Raw genomic sequence first — 14,185 nt, 5'->3', positions numbered from 1 at the left:
GCTGGGCATGCAAAAAACAGGTGGGCCACCGATTCCTTTGGAGCCGCACAGCCAGGGCAGGTACGCGGGAGGGCATCAGAGTTTGACCATCTTGCCGTAAACTCGTGCACCGGGAGAATCCCATAACGCAATTTCAGATACAGTGCTCGATCCAGCGGTTTAGTTATCAGGTCTAGAAAGGGTTCCAATTTCCTCACACACTTAATTGATAAAAATTGGTCAGTAAGAGAACCCACATTCATAGCCCTCGTGGCCTTACTCTGTACCCAATCCCAGTAAAGTTTTTTTATAACAGCTTTAGGTGGCGGGGATTGTGACTCCCATGCCTCTCTTAGTCCCAGATTAAAGGCCAGATCTTTCAATTTTTTTAACCATCCTATTTTATTACATGTGTCCAGCAGGAGTAAATCGTCCAACCCATCTGCATACTTGGCAAGCTCCACAGTTCTTCTTAGTCGGGACCAGAAAAGCAACGGGCGTAGCCTCACCAGGTCTTTTAATGATCTTCTGCCCAGATCTAGTCTTAGGGGGATCATTGGGGTTGAAGCGGGAAGAGCAACCGCTTTCCTGAAGAAGTTGTTTTCCGCCACCATCAGGTCTGAAACCCCTTCGAACCCCCAAAGTTCAGAGCCATATAGTGCTGCCGGTAGTATCTGTCCCTCATAGATGGCCATAACTGGAGAGACCGGTTTACTACTTGATTCCCGGAGTTCCTTCAACGTCACCCCGGAAACTCGATGATGACTAAGTAGCATTTTGGAAAGATGATCTTTCCAGGTCATACGACTATTTATCCGGACTCCTAGATAGTCAAAGGAAGTGACCAGCTCAAGGGGGGCACTATTAAGCACGAAATGATTTTTAAATCTTTTTGAGGGGGCAAAAGCCATCAATTTGGTTTTCGATGTATTGATGGTTAAGCCTCGAGTAGTGCAAAAGGAGCTAAACAGGTTCAAAAGTTTTTGTAAGCCCACCGGGGATTTGGAAATTAATAGGGTATCGTCCGCGAAGAGGAGTGTGGGGATTCTCTCCCCCGCCAGGGATGGGGCATCCGTCTCTTCCCCCTTCAGATGGTCCACCACGCCGTTTACGAATAGGGAGAAGAGGGTCGGAGCCATAACACAGCCCTGGCGTACTCCTCTCCGCACAGGGATCCTATCTGTTAATTGTCCCTGCGATCCCCATCTAACCCGTGCATAATTCCCCTCATGCAACTTCGTTATGAGGGACAGAAGACTACTGGGAAACCCCATTTCACCAAGTATTTGCCAAAGTTTTGCACGAGGGACCAGGTCGAATGCAGTCTTGAGATCTATGAAGGCCATATACAAACTGCCTTTCTTGATGGTAACCGCCTTCCAATAGATTGCAAAAAAACGAAAGACCTGGTCCATCGTGCCAACCTTCCTTCTGAACCCCGCTTGTAAGTGGGAAAGAACACTAGCCTCCTCTATCCAGTCATCTACTCGCGAGATGATGACCCTGCCAACCACTTTCTGGATGATGTCAATCAGACTAATGGGTCTGTAGTTCGCAGGGTCATCTCTTGCCCCCTTCTTGTGCACAGTAACTACCTCGGCTCCTTTCCAGGAGTCTGGTACTTGGTGACCCCTCATGATTAGATTTATTATTCTGGCAATTAGTTTGGCCCAGACTTCAGGCTCAGCTATCAGCAAATCTCCGGGGATCCCATCCTGCCCAGCGGCTTTCTTAGGGGTAAGGTGTCTGATTGCCATCATTACTTCAGAGGACGAAAATGACAAGACTGTCTCATCCGGTTGAACCCCAACGCCCAACCCATTCGCCCCAGAACTCGATGTGTCCTCTAAGTCGCCATATAGGGCTGAAAAGTGAGTAAACCATTGCTGACTAGTTATATGAACAGCCAGAGGTTGCGATTTTCCCTGCCTTGTTTTATTAATCAAATCCCAAAAGAGGTTTGAGTTCCTGCTGCTCACAGCCGAGGAGAGTTCCTGCCAGTGTCGTTCCTCCCACTCCCGTTTGGCCAGATACAATGCTTTCAGATAATCCCCCCTGGCCGCTCTAACCAGTACGGGGTCACCCGAAAGCAGAGCTCTAGTCAGGTTTTTCCTAGTGCTCTTACAATGTTCAGTATACCATGGTTTACAAAGAGTGGAGGGTTTAGCGGGAGCCCTAATACCTTTCCCCTTAGAAACGAAAAATTGGCCAACTTGATCTATTGTCGATTTATAGACAAAGTCAAGTGAGGGGTGTTGGGGATTAATGGACCAATTTTCTCCCTCCCAGATCTCTAACTTAGAGGACAAGCCCTCAATCAGGGTTTTAATAGTACTCATATCATCCTCCTTAAGGTTAGCCTTGTCCCATTTTAGTCTACGGTTATTATTGCATGGGACCACCTCTTTAGTTGATTTTAAGGAGTCACTCACCCCCCTGGCATTAGAGACCCCCCAATTGAACTTACAGCACAAGGGGTTATGATCACTATCCTGGCTAGGAGAGACCTTCATATCAATCAGGTCCGCCCAGAATCCAACATCCATTAAGATGTAATCTATTCGGGACGGGCCTGAGAGTCTATTAAAGGTCACTGCCCCTGACAGGTCAGATAGAGTCCTGCCATTAAGGGCTCTTAATTTATAATCCCTTGTCAGTGCGTTCATTTGAATGGCCCTAGGTGACCACTTCTTTATAGGGGGGAGGGAGAGCGTTGGAATGGACCATTTCGAATCCTCCTCTTCAATTCCCAGGGGATCATCTCCAAGGAGGGGTTCGAAAGTACAATTAAAGTCACCCCCCACCAGGATTTTAGCCGAGCAAGGGCAGTTGGCTAAGGCCAATTCAAGAGCTGTTAGAGTCGAGGAGGTAGAGTCGCCCGATGTCCCTCTAGCGTAAACATTAAGAAGATCGAGCCTGGCTGCATCCTCCCGTCCTCTTGCCGAAAGGTGGAGTAGATCATTACACTCCACATTGTGGCATGTGACCCCCCAATTCAGATCTATTTTTAACCAAACGGTGAGCCCACCCGCTGGTCTGCCCTTGCCTTTGCTAACAGCAGGCACGAAGTGGGTGGTATACCCCGATTTGTGTAGCGGAACTAAGCTCCATGTTTCCTGAAAGAGGCAAACATCAAACTGCTCAATGAATGAATGCCACTCCGGGATGTCCAGTTTTCTCTTTAACCCGGCTATATTCCAGGAAAGGAGGTTTATTACTCGTTGTCCTCTAGGGATAGAAGTATTACCCACCACAGTCAGACTCGCATCAACCACCCTGACTGCAAAACACCCCCCCTCCCTGGCCAATGAAGTGGTGGATTTAGAGCAACCAGCCATTGTAGATAGAGGCCCGGCTAGCCTAGAGTCTTCATTGAGCTCAGTAATAATGGCCGTATGGCCTGATGGAAAACTAACTACTCCTGCTTCTAAAATCCCTCCGTTTAATCCAGTTTCCTCTGCTTCATAAAAATCGTTTCCCCCCCCCCCCGACCCCAAACTTCAATCGCAGTCTTCCAGCCCTGACAGCTGAGAAAACCGATTGTGAGTATCCAACGGGGTAAACGGTATCAAGTAATTCATCCTGGGGCCCGTGTTCAACGATTGTCTATAAGGAACCGTAGACCAGGCAGGATGTAGATCAGGCACCCTGGCGGACTGTTGCCCATACTGGTGATGGTTATTACTATAGGGAATTGAAGGGGGCGGCCTGAAAGACTGAGGTCTGTTAGCATATTTAATAATAGTGGCTTCAAGCCTGGGATAAAAAAATGTTAAAGCCCGTGGGGTGATACCGGTTTCCCCGTTCCCGGGTGGCCAGTTTAAGATGTAATCAACTGCCCGAGGGTCTCTAAAATTAACCACCACTAAATCTCCCTCTATGTTTTTCTTAGTACTCCCCAACCAGTTAATCCTTCTGACATGAACTATGTCCCCGTCTATATTCGGCGCTATCGGCCTATGCAACCTCAGCCAGTGGATGATTTTGTTCTTAAGGTCAACATAACCCTCCTTCTTATTGCCTATTAACTGAGGCACCCCCGTTAAAATCACAACGTAAGGCACAGCTTCCGGAGGGATCTCAACTTGTGGGACCCTTTTATGAGCTATTCTACTATTTTCACCATCCCGATGTGCATTTTGAGTGTTACTAGTCGAAGCCTTTGGGATTGGTTTAGTTGGAACAGCACTCGATACAGTAACTGCTGCCTTTAAATGCTTAGACGGCGATGGATTTTGTGGAGGGGGATCAGGTCTGCCCTGGGATTGACTACTTTGTTTAATATGTGTGGGGGCAGATGGGATTCCAGGAACCTTTGGGGGTATAATGGGAAGGGGCCCTGTCGGGGTTGTAGAGTGCACCGCCCCACTCCCTTTATTAATGGTTGCAGTGGGCAAACTAGTTATGGCGGCTTCCAGTATGGTTAATCTAATTTCAACCCTCTTAATAGACTCATTAATAGGGCGGAGAAGGGATCTCAACAGGAATTCCAAATTCCCTGTCACTGAGGAGAGCAGTTGAGGTGAAGTAACAGATGGGCTCGCTCCATCGTTGTTAATTGGAGCCACATCTTGTGCGTCCACAACAACGGGGCAAAGAGTCGGTATAGCTGCACCCTCGGAAGTATGATCCTGCTCTACAACTGATGGCGCCTCGCATGCAAAAATAGTTTTAGTCCCTTTCCCAAAGTCGATGTGCGATGTTTTGGCTGTGCCTGGTGCCACCCTGAGTTTCTTCCTTCTTTTGCTAGGGGGTGGGCGGTGGATCTGAACTACAGGAAAGGGCTTTGCTTTATGCTGCTTATGTTTAGAAGTCTCATTAACACCGCTACAACTAGGGGTGGGTGAGTCGTTAACGAGGTCCTCCGCGGGAATTCCGGGGGTGGCTGCAAAGTCACGAAGCAATAAAGGAACTCCGTCTTGGCTAGTGTTAATCTCGCTCAAATCAATTAAATCAGTCGAGTCTCCCTCCCGGTTCAATGTATGAAGACTATCGTGGAGGGGTCTACATTTCATGATCTCGACTGAGCGGCGCCGCTCAGCCCTACGCTCTGCTAAGATAGCATCCTTTTCCCCCTCGCTTTTCTTAGGAAAATAGTTCTCCAGTGAGCCATTGCGTAATTTCGAATTTTTACCCGGAGTAGCCTCTTCTGTTGCCATGTCACTCTTGTGTCGAAATACTATCCTCCGATCTGCAAGAAGTAAGGGGTCGGGCCCAGCCCGGCCTCCTGCGGCCCGGACGGCCACAGACGGTCCCGCCCTTGTCCCGGGCTTCTCCCGGCGCCCTCCCGCGCGCTCCCGCGCCGCGGGAACAGCTGCTTCTTTTAAGGTAGACTAGGGGGCGTGGCCGGCAGGGAGAGGAGCCCAGCTGACAGGGGCGCGCGGGGACTCCTGGAACACAGAGTCCACCCGCTCTACCCTCGCAGCCCTGCCGGTGTACAACTAGCCCCAAGCAATGTTCCACACGCTGCAACCGCGAAGCGGGACCCGCGCAGCGGGTCCGGCGAGCAGCAGCGGTTACAGGCAGGAAACAGCAGAGGTCCGAGGCTCTTAGTCCGTGGCGTTGAAAAAAGGTATGAGACGCTCCCCATTCCATAACTACTAAGTTATGGTCGCTAAAAGTAGTTTGTACAGCATTATAAAAAATAACATTTTGTAACAAACCTCGGGACACAAATATAAAGTCAATAACAGAGTTCGAATCTCTTGCGCTGTAAGTGGCTACCCGTTCATTAGGGTCGATAAACTCTGGCTCAGATAAATCAATATCAGACAGTAGTTCTTCTAACGCAACCCCCTTTATAGAATGCTCAAAATGAGATTGAGGGAGACAATCCATATCTGTGTACACCCTGTACTGACAATTTTGCTGACACAAATGTATATTAAAATCCCCAAGCAAAATTAAATGGACAAAAGTGGTTTGACTATCCTTATATGTGGTTAAAAAATTTGCTAAAGCGTTAATGTTTTCGTTACAGTGCATACCATGAGGCGCATTATAGAAGTTCACATAGAGAATCTTAACATTGTTTGGTAAGGTTATTTCACAAGCTAAGAGATTATGGGATGTGGTGCTTACGATCTGCACAGCTCCCCTATGTTTAATGGAGATAAGAAACATGAGCCCACCTCGATTTCTTCCTGAGCTGGAACTTTGGGCAGCTTTAAAATAAGTATAGCCATCCAGCCAGAAGTTGCAATCTCTAAGTATAGCCATCCAGCCAGAAGTTGCAATCTCAATATAAACAGACGCGTTTCAGCCGTAGCTTTCGTCAGTGTCAGCTGGCGTGTGTGAGGCGGAAGTTAATATTTACACATTTACAACGAGGTAGAGAGCGGACTTGAAATTCAATAGTTGTCGCCATGTTGGACTGTGCAAATCTGGATAAGGCAATGCATTCAATCAAATTCCTTCACTGAAAACACGTATTTACAATATTTACATACCCTGTACATGGTCGAAAAGATAATAGATGCTTGTTAAATAGCTGAACCCTTTAGGGGCACGGTCAACTCATTTTACACATTAATTTCCTTCAACACATTCTATGTACAAGTACGATCGCCATATTGGAACGTGAGACTCATTCAAAATGCTTTGCCCATTTCATTGGAAAATCTTATTGTTTTAGAACAGACCCAACATCCATTTCCTCAAATTCAATAATACTGGTTATAGTTCATTCAGAGTCCGTATGATTCAATATATACAGATTATATTTACAGTAGATTAATTAATTATATTATAATTATAATATTATAAATTAATAATATATATATATATATATATATATATATATATATATATATATATATATATAATATATATATATCAGAGTCCAAAAAACGCACCCTTTCACTTCCTTTCGGCAAAAATAAGAGAGCACAAACTCCACTTGTAGTAATGCGATTACCTTTTATTTTCTCACAGTTTCCTGGTCATTATGCGTTTTGGTCACCGAGTGACCTTGTTCACATAACAAAACGTTTTGCGGTAATCTTTTTTGGACACCCCCTAGTATCATGTGACCAGAACAGACATAGTGAAGAGACTATATTATTTGCTTAGGTCGCCTTGTAGCTCAACAACTTTACCAGCCAGTAATGCTCGTGAGATTTCATGATACATGTAAACGTTCATTTTGTTTTCAATCTTCGTCACATACAAATGTTAAAAATCAATAAATACATAAATAAATAAATAGGTGAAAGTACACAATGACATCATTTGAATATCTAATTTACATTGTATTGTGGATACCGGGGAAATATTATGTCGGTCATCTAACTGCATAAATGCGTTTTTGAAAAAACCTCTTCCCCTGTTTTTTCACCTCAGTATTTATATCTTCAACATTGTTTGCATTTATGACACAGAAATGTCTTCATGAAGTCTAAAATCAATATCATATATATCTCCCCTACAATCAATCAATAGCTAGAATTAGACATTTTGAAAGATGGTACTTATTCTGTTGATGCTGCTCTGCAAATGTTGGTTCCCTAATCTGGTAAGGAATTTGCAGTATTAAAGTGGAAACCGGCAGGTAACAATTTCATGGACCAGACTACAAGCAAATTGGATTCTCAGGCAGTGTGGATACTAATGTAGTCAACACCTAATAAGTCCAGTTTAAACTCTGGCTGGCCAGAACTCTTTCTTTACACCTATTATGTCATGGGTGGTAGGATACTGCACGTAGTAGGATTTAGCGTGTCCTAACCTTCCCCTACTAAAATAGTAGCCTACTGCTCATTGATTTATGGACCCTACATGTGTGGTTTAAAAGAGCCGCATGCAGCATTTGTACACCCATCATTTTGAAAAGTACTGATGCCTGGCTTTTCTTTTATGGGTCAATACATTATATATAATAAAATGGCGGGGTGATATCACTGCTCTGATACAAGGTACACAAAACTAACCTACACTTTTTTCAAACCTAATGGCTGTGCTTACTGAGTACGTTGATGGCTTGCAGCATGTCTCCTTTATGATCCTGTTATTTCCTTAACACGGTGCCTTTGACCACCGATAAACTTGTTTCTCTCCTCGAGTGACTGCGGCTTTCCTGTTTTTGTCAAATAAAGAACAATTTCTAGCCATACGTTCAGTAGAAGAGTTGGAGAGTGATTAGGATGATTGACAGTTGAGGTCACTAAGCATGTCAGGACATTAGGGAAATTAGCTTCAATAATTCATTTTTTTAGATCTCATGATTGTTTCAGAAATTATGTCAATCCACCTTAGGGCAAGAATGTCCAAACCGTGACCATTTAATTTCTTTTCAACCTCTTGATCTCTGTGTTATTATTTGAATTTACAATGCTTTGCCATAGATTTAATTGTTATGTCATGAGTTTTATTGTATTTGCAACAATTTTATGTTTTTTTATACTGCAAGACGTAGAAGTGTATTCGCCTGTGCTGATTATCATGTTTACTTTATGCATGTAAAGTACACAGGAGTGCAAATGCAAAGGCGCATGCTGCGATTTACGTACATTTTGCAAACTTTATACTATTCCAATATTATACTTTTTCTTTAACATTTCTATGAGACATATGGGTACTGTGTGCCTCCAATTTTGTTCACATTTTATTTTATTTTTCAGAAATATAAAGGCACACACAAAATTTCACATGCAGGAATTAGGTTCACATTTGAGTTAAAACATTAGATTTGATAACAGTTTCACTGGGATTATGGATTTAGGCAATGTATGGTACATTCTCTAACTTTGTTTTTTTTTCATTCACCTAGTTGGTTCTCTGCTGCGAATCCTCCACAAACCTGTCCCTGTCTTTTCTGCTGGAAAAATATTGTGAAGCATTATCAGCACAGTACAATATAACAGGTACAGTTCGACATCAATACTATGTAATCCTGCTGAGAAATTATTTGTATCAGATTAAAGCATGAGGTTCTTGAAATGGAACGTTAACAAGTATTAATTCAGGGGGCACTCGCAGTTGAAAACATTATACCAAACTTTAGTAAAATATGTAATATATTGAAAGTCCAAAACAGGGGGGAATTCACACATGAACACCATTGTCCTGATTCTAGCGGTGTGCAACATTGTAGGACTTCAGTTTGGGGAGGTTTTTGAAATTCTTTGAAAATCTTTGCAAGTTTTTTCTTAACGACAACAATAGATTTTACACTACACAAACAGATTCGTTTTTGTTGTTTTGTTCCAGCAAAATGATTTATCAAGGTAAAAACCTACAAAATAACTTTGTACATGAGAGTTTTCCCACAGTGGTGCTTCTTAAGAGAAATGTAATCAATAAGCACTTTCCTAAAGTTTGTAAATGATAAATATTGACCAGTGTGCCAGTGAAAAGTAATCTTGTACACCCCGAACTTGTTTACAAAAGAAATGGAAGTGAACAGGATGCATATAAGTGCAAGCGGTGTGTGCAGTTTATTTCCTTCAAAAGATGCTGATTTCAATTACGAAAACATAAGCACACCCAACAGTGAAAAAATGAAAATGTTGAAGTGCAAAACCACAGAAGTGCATACTCGCAGCAAGTTCTATACTTCAAATACATGCATTTGTTTATTGTTGTTCTTGCCGAAAAGTTCTTCTGTCTCAGGTTGTCATAAATCATGATTTTTACTTTGGGATTTGTATGGAAATAATTGTGGAGTTTCGTTAAAGAGACACACCTCTGGTATAAAAGAGTATATTTAATGTTAAATATAATAAAACAGTTTATCACTTTATACTTGGTCATGTGCCATTCTTGAGCACGGGTACTTCGCTGGGGCATTTGGCCAAAATCTCCTTTATTTCTGCGAGCAGTGTTTAAGGTAGTATTAAAGTAAGGCATTATTTAAGTGGCAAGGTTTTAATCCCACGAATTCTGGGAATTCTTGCAAAAATTATGAAAACTACGCAAAGGATGCAATGTTATATATCAGTCGGGTTTTTGTGAAAAGCTAAACTTTCTTAAATATTTTGCACACAGGTTCAATTGGAGTTTAGTCACTGGCTTTACACTTGCACTCCCAGGATGCTCTGAGTTTCTGCTGCGACAAGTGCCCAGAGTACTCCAGAGGAAAAGCTAAGCAGGAAATGCTGGCGAATTGATGGCTCCGGTTTTAGAGTACTTGTATGTTAATCCTAAACAAGGCATACACTCACCTACAAAATGCTTGTGAGCAGCCGGTGTCGGTAGGTGGAGTACCTGCCGGGCGGTGACGTGGGGAGGTGGAGGGGCAGGGTTGGGAGTAGTAATCTATAGATTACGGAGCTTTACAGGTAAGTAAACATATAAATAAATAAAACAAATTTCGTTGCGTGCACTGCATCCCCAAATGCGATGCAGTGCGCGCAACAAAATTTGTTTTATTTATTTATATGTTCACTTACCTGTAAAGCTCCGTAATCCATAGATTACTACCCCCACCCTGCCCCTCCCCCTCCCCACATCACCGCCTGGTAGGTACTCCCACTACCGACCGCGGCTGCTTGTGAGTTACTACTGCCAAACAACACTCACAAAAAAGCTATGCGAGTGCCTATGTATAGGAAAAGCAGGAAACTCCTCAAATTAGGAGTAGATATGCAGCCAAGAACATTGGATGAGAATTAATGTGTAACAAAGACTTGGCATGCCCCTACATATAACTCAAGTGACTATTGTGCACGCAGCAAATGGGTGAATAGCGCCTATGTGAAGATATAACGTGTTTGTAAATCAACCAGGGCTTTAAGTGAGCCGGGTCTCACCGGAGCTAAGCACTGGCTGTTTTTTAAAGGGACCTCGAAACGGGTCTTCATCGGGCTCTGTTTTGTGCCCTGGCACATGCGGGCCATTTTTTCCTTACTGCAGTGACAGCAGGCACATCATGTGCCTACGCCCTCACTTGTAGAGAAGTTACGGCATGACGTTGCAGGGGAAGTAAAATCCTTTAAAGAGAGTCCTTTTCTCCCTGGATTTCCCATCTCTTTTTGAAACTCAGGAGCAGCAACATTGTTGTGGTGTCACCAGGGCTTTAAGCGGAAACTTTTTCAATATTATATACAAGCCATAGTTGCTGCCTAATATTCTTATGCAACTAAGAACCTTTGACAAAGCTATTAGTTCTGACTTGTTGTAGGTATGACGTTACTTGTTGTATCATATATCTGGATGCAATGACAGAAACAGCAAAATACAAGTTGGGGGGGCGCACTATGATAAGCACACATTTTTATCTTATCTGATTTTAAGCCACACACCTACACGGGCCACACCCCTTTGAGAGACCCCCCAGTTTTTCTTTTTTTTGCAAGTTTGAGTTTATTAAGGTTTAAACAGAAAATGAAGAAACAGCAATATAATAAGATAACAATACCTTATGTAATAAAAGGCTAAAAGGCAAGAATATAAATAACTAATTACATTCATATTACATTAGCTAGAACAATGGGAATGCATCATAAATGAAGAAAAGGGGGAAGTGTAAAAGAGCAATTTATAATATAGGGGAAAACTTTTGGAGATAACAAGCAATTAATGTGATAATAAGTAACATTGTAAGCATAACAATAATGGAGGTGAGAAACAAAATAACGAGAGAATCAACAGTAAATAACAATTAAACCAACTAAAAATGAGAAGGTGAAGGGGGAAGTTAAGGTGGTTTCCGTACATCATCTGATCCATTTTTAGGAGCAACATTCAAAGAGGCAGTTAAGGATAAATAAGTTGTCAAAGGAAGCCATAGAAGGTCTCTTTTGATAGCCATGGAAATGGAAGAAACATAATTAGTATCCAGCCAGTGATGGAAACAGACTACATTCCACCAAGAGTGAAAAGTGACTTTTTATCAGCTTGTTTCTAATTAGAGTTTATTAACTGAAATGTGATAGCTAACAATAAATCTAGAAGCTTAAAACACCGTGAAGATTGAGGCCAAAGGAGGGGAAAGAGTACCCAAAAAGATCTGAGTGAAGGAAAAGGGGATGCGGACAACAAATATGTTCTAAATTTGGGACCAAACAAATTTCCATAATTGAAAAATTGTAGGGTATTCAAATAACATAGGTTTTAAATCAGCAGTAGGGCAAGGCATGACCAACATATAGAGGGTGTGCCGGATGAAAAACTGCTAATAGCATTGGGGGAAATAATACACGATGATAAATGAAAAAAAGGTTTTGTGTGGTATTAGCAGCTCCAGAGGTTTTATGAATTTTTGACCATAATTTATCCCGAGAGGAATTGACCAAACCTGTGAAATCCTTTTCCCACGCTAATTCAACCTTAGTTTTGAGTCTATCTGAGGAAATTTGAAAAGATTTTTACAAAATGGAGGCAGAAGGAGAATTTTCTAATATAGAGGAGATATTTTTGTACAAGATAGGGAGGTCATTAATAGAAGGTAGGGATTGAAGATATTGGATGAGGGAAGGATAAAGAATATTATATTGTGATCGAGAGGACGAGGCTAAAGAAAATTGGGATTGGAGATCAGAAAAGGTAAGGGGTTGGTTATCTGATAAGAGTTGGGAGATCCAGCTCAAGCCTCTAGAATGCCATGATTTCGGGGATATGGAACGATTGCCAATCTGGAGAGATTTATTATACCAAATAGGTTGTTGATGAGTGGAGCTGATAGAGTAATAGGAGGAAGATAGTTTAGAGATCACAAGTTTATGGGAGTGAGATATGATAGGGGAGCGGAGAGAAGCCATGTAAAAAGTGAAGGTTAAAATTTCTCGATCAAAGGGGGCAATAGATGCATTTTCTATTTTTAACCAAAGAGGGGGTAAAAAGAGAGATCTGTAGATCTGTCTTGTTTTAGTGAAAAAGCATGATGATAAGTTTTGAAGTCAGGAAACCGAAGACCACCATTAGGTTTGTCCTTCCTCAAAGAGGATAAGGTTATGGAAGAACGTTTACCTTTCCATAAGAATTTAAGGAGGATATAATCAATTATTTTAAAATAATAATCAGGAATATGAGTAGGAATCATGGAAATAGTGTATAATATAACAAGTGAGAGCATCATTTTTATTGAGTCAAGACTACCCCACCAAGATAAAAAGAGGGTATGCCAGCGCATAATGGTTTCATTCAATTTTTTGATAATATGATCAAAGTTTAATTTGAGAGTGTCAGGTAATAAAGGAGCGAACCTTAAGCCCAAGAATTTTATTTTAAAAGGCTGCCAAGAGAACCCGGAATGTACAAAAAGGTGTTTTTGACATTAAAGCATTTAAAGGTAAAATTTCACATTCATCAACAATAAGTCGATAACCTGAGATTTTAGAAAAGGAAGATACTTGATGAAGAGAGGAAGGAAGGAAGGAAGGAAGGAAGGAAGGAAGGAAGGATGGATTGAGGGTCAGAGCAAAATAGAAGAATCTTGTCAACGTAAACGGAAAGCTTAACCTGATGGTGTCCAAAATGAAAACCGGTGATGTTGTCATCCTTTTGAATCTTGGTTAAAAAGGATTTCAGAGCTAAAACAAATAATAAAGGGTATAAGGGGCATCCCTGTCTGACTCCCCTGCGCAATAAAAAAAAATCAGAAGTTATACCGTTAACAAATATTGGTTCTTGGGGTCCTAAGTATATTAGAGAAATAAAAGTAAGAAATTCAGGAGGAAAGCCAGCCCATTTTAAAGCGTGAAACATGAAGTCCCAACTAATTCTATCAAACGCTTTCTCAGCATCTAAGGAAATCACAGCCAGGAGATGAATAAAGATGAGGCTTTCCTTAAAACATTGAAAAAGACTCGCAAATTGTCTGAAGAAAGTTGCCCCTTAACGAAACCTTATTGTTCCGGGCCAATAAGAACGGGTAAGAGTGGATCCATACCAAGAGCCAAAATCTTGGCAAAGATTTTATAATCAGTATTGACCAAAGAGATTGGTTGGTAATTCTTGCAAAGAGAATGATCTTTATCCTCTTAAGGAATTAAGCAAATCAAAGCTTCCTGAAATGTACGGCGCAAAGAACCCTGCGAGGGGGGTGGTTGTGAGGGCTGCTATGAGGAGCAAGAATAGGCCACTAGTCGTACGTTGGTTGGTGGGGATCGTTATTTATTGAACAAAAAACAAGGTAAACAGTCAGTTCTGTTATTGGTTGGGTAAACAAAGAAAGGAAAGAAGCGAAGTCTTCAAGTTTATTTTGACTTGATCCGGGTATTCTTGAGTCTTGGTTCCGCGTCGCGGCGTCATGAAAAAGAAGGGAGAA

The 14,185-nt window shown here is 42.0% G+C and overlaps 1 protein-coding gene across 1 annotated transcript in view; it reads left to right on the top strand.

The window, feature by feature from the left end:
• CRHR2 (corticotropin releasing hormone receptor 2) overlaps positions 1–14,185 on the top strand; it is a 1,496,074-nt gene that overhangs the window by 315,926 nt on the left and 1,165,963 nt on the right. The window contains exon 2 of the mRNA XM_078665281.1: positions 8,747–8,840. Within this exon, the coding sequence (XP_078521407.1) occupies positions 8,747–8,840 (94 nt within the window). The remainder of the gene's footprint in view (positions 1–8,746; positions 8,841–14,185) is intronic.

Source organism: Lissotriton helveticus, chromosome 10 (assembly GCF_964261635.1).
Source record: "Lissotriton helveticus chromosome 10, aLisHel1.1, whole genome shotgun sequence".
NCBI classification, from domain to species: domain Eukaryota; kingdom Metazoa; phylum Chordata; class Amphibia; order Caudata; family Salamandridae; genus Lissotriton; species Lissotriton helveticus.
This window is presented reverse-complemented; position numbering and strand designations above follow the sequence as displayed.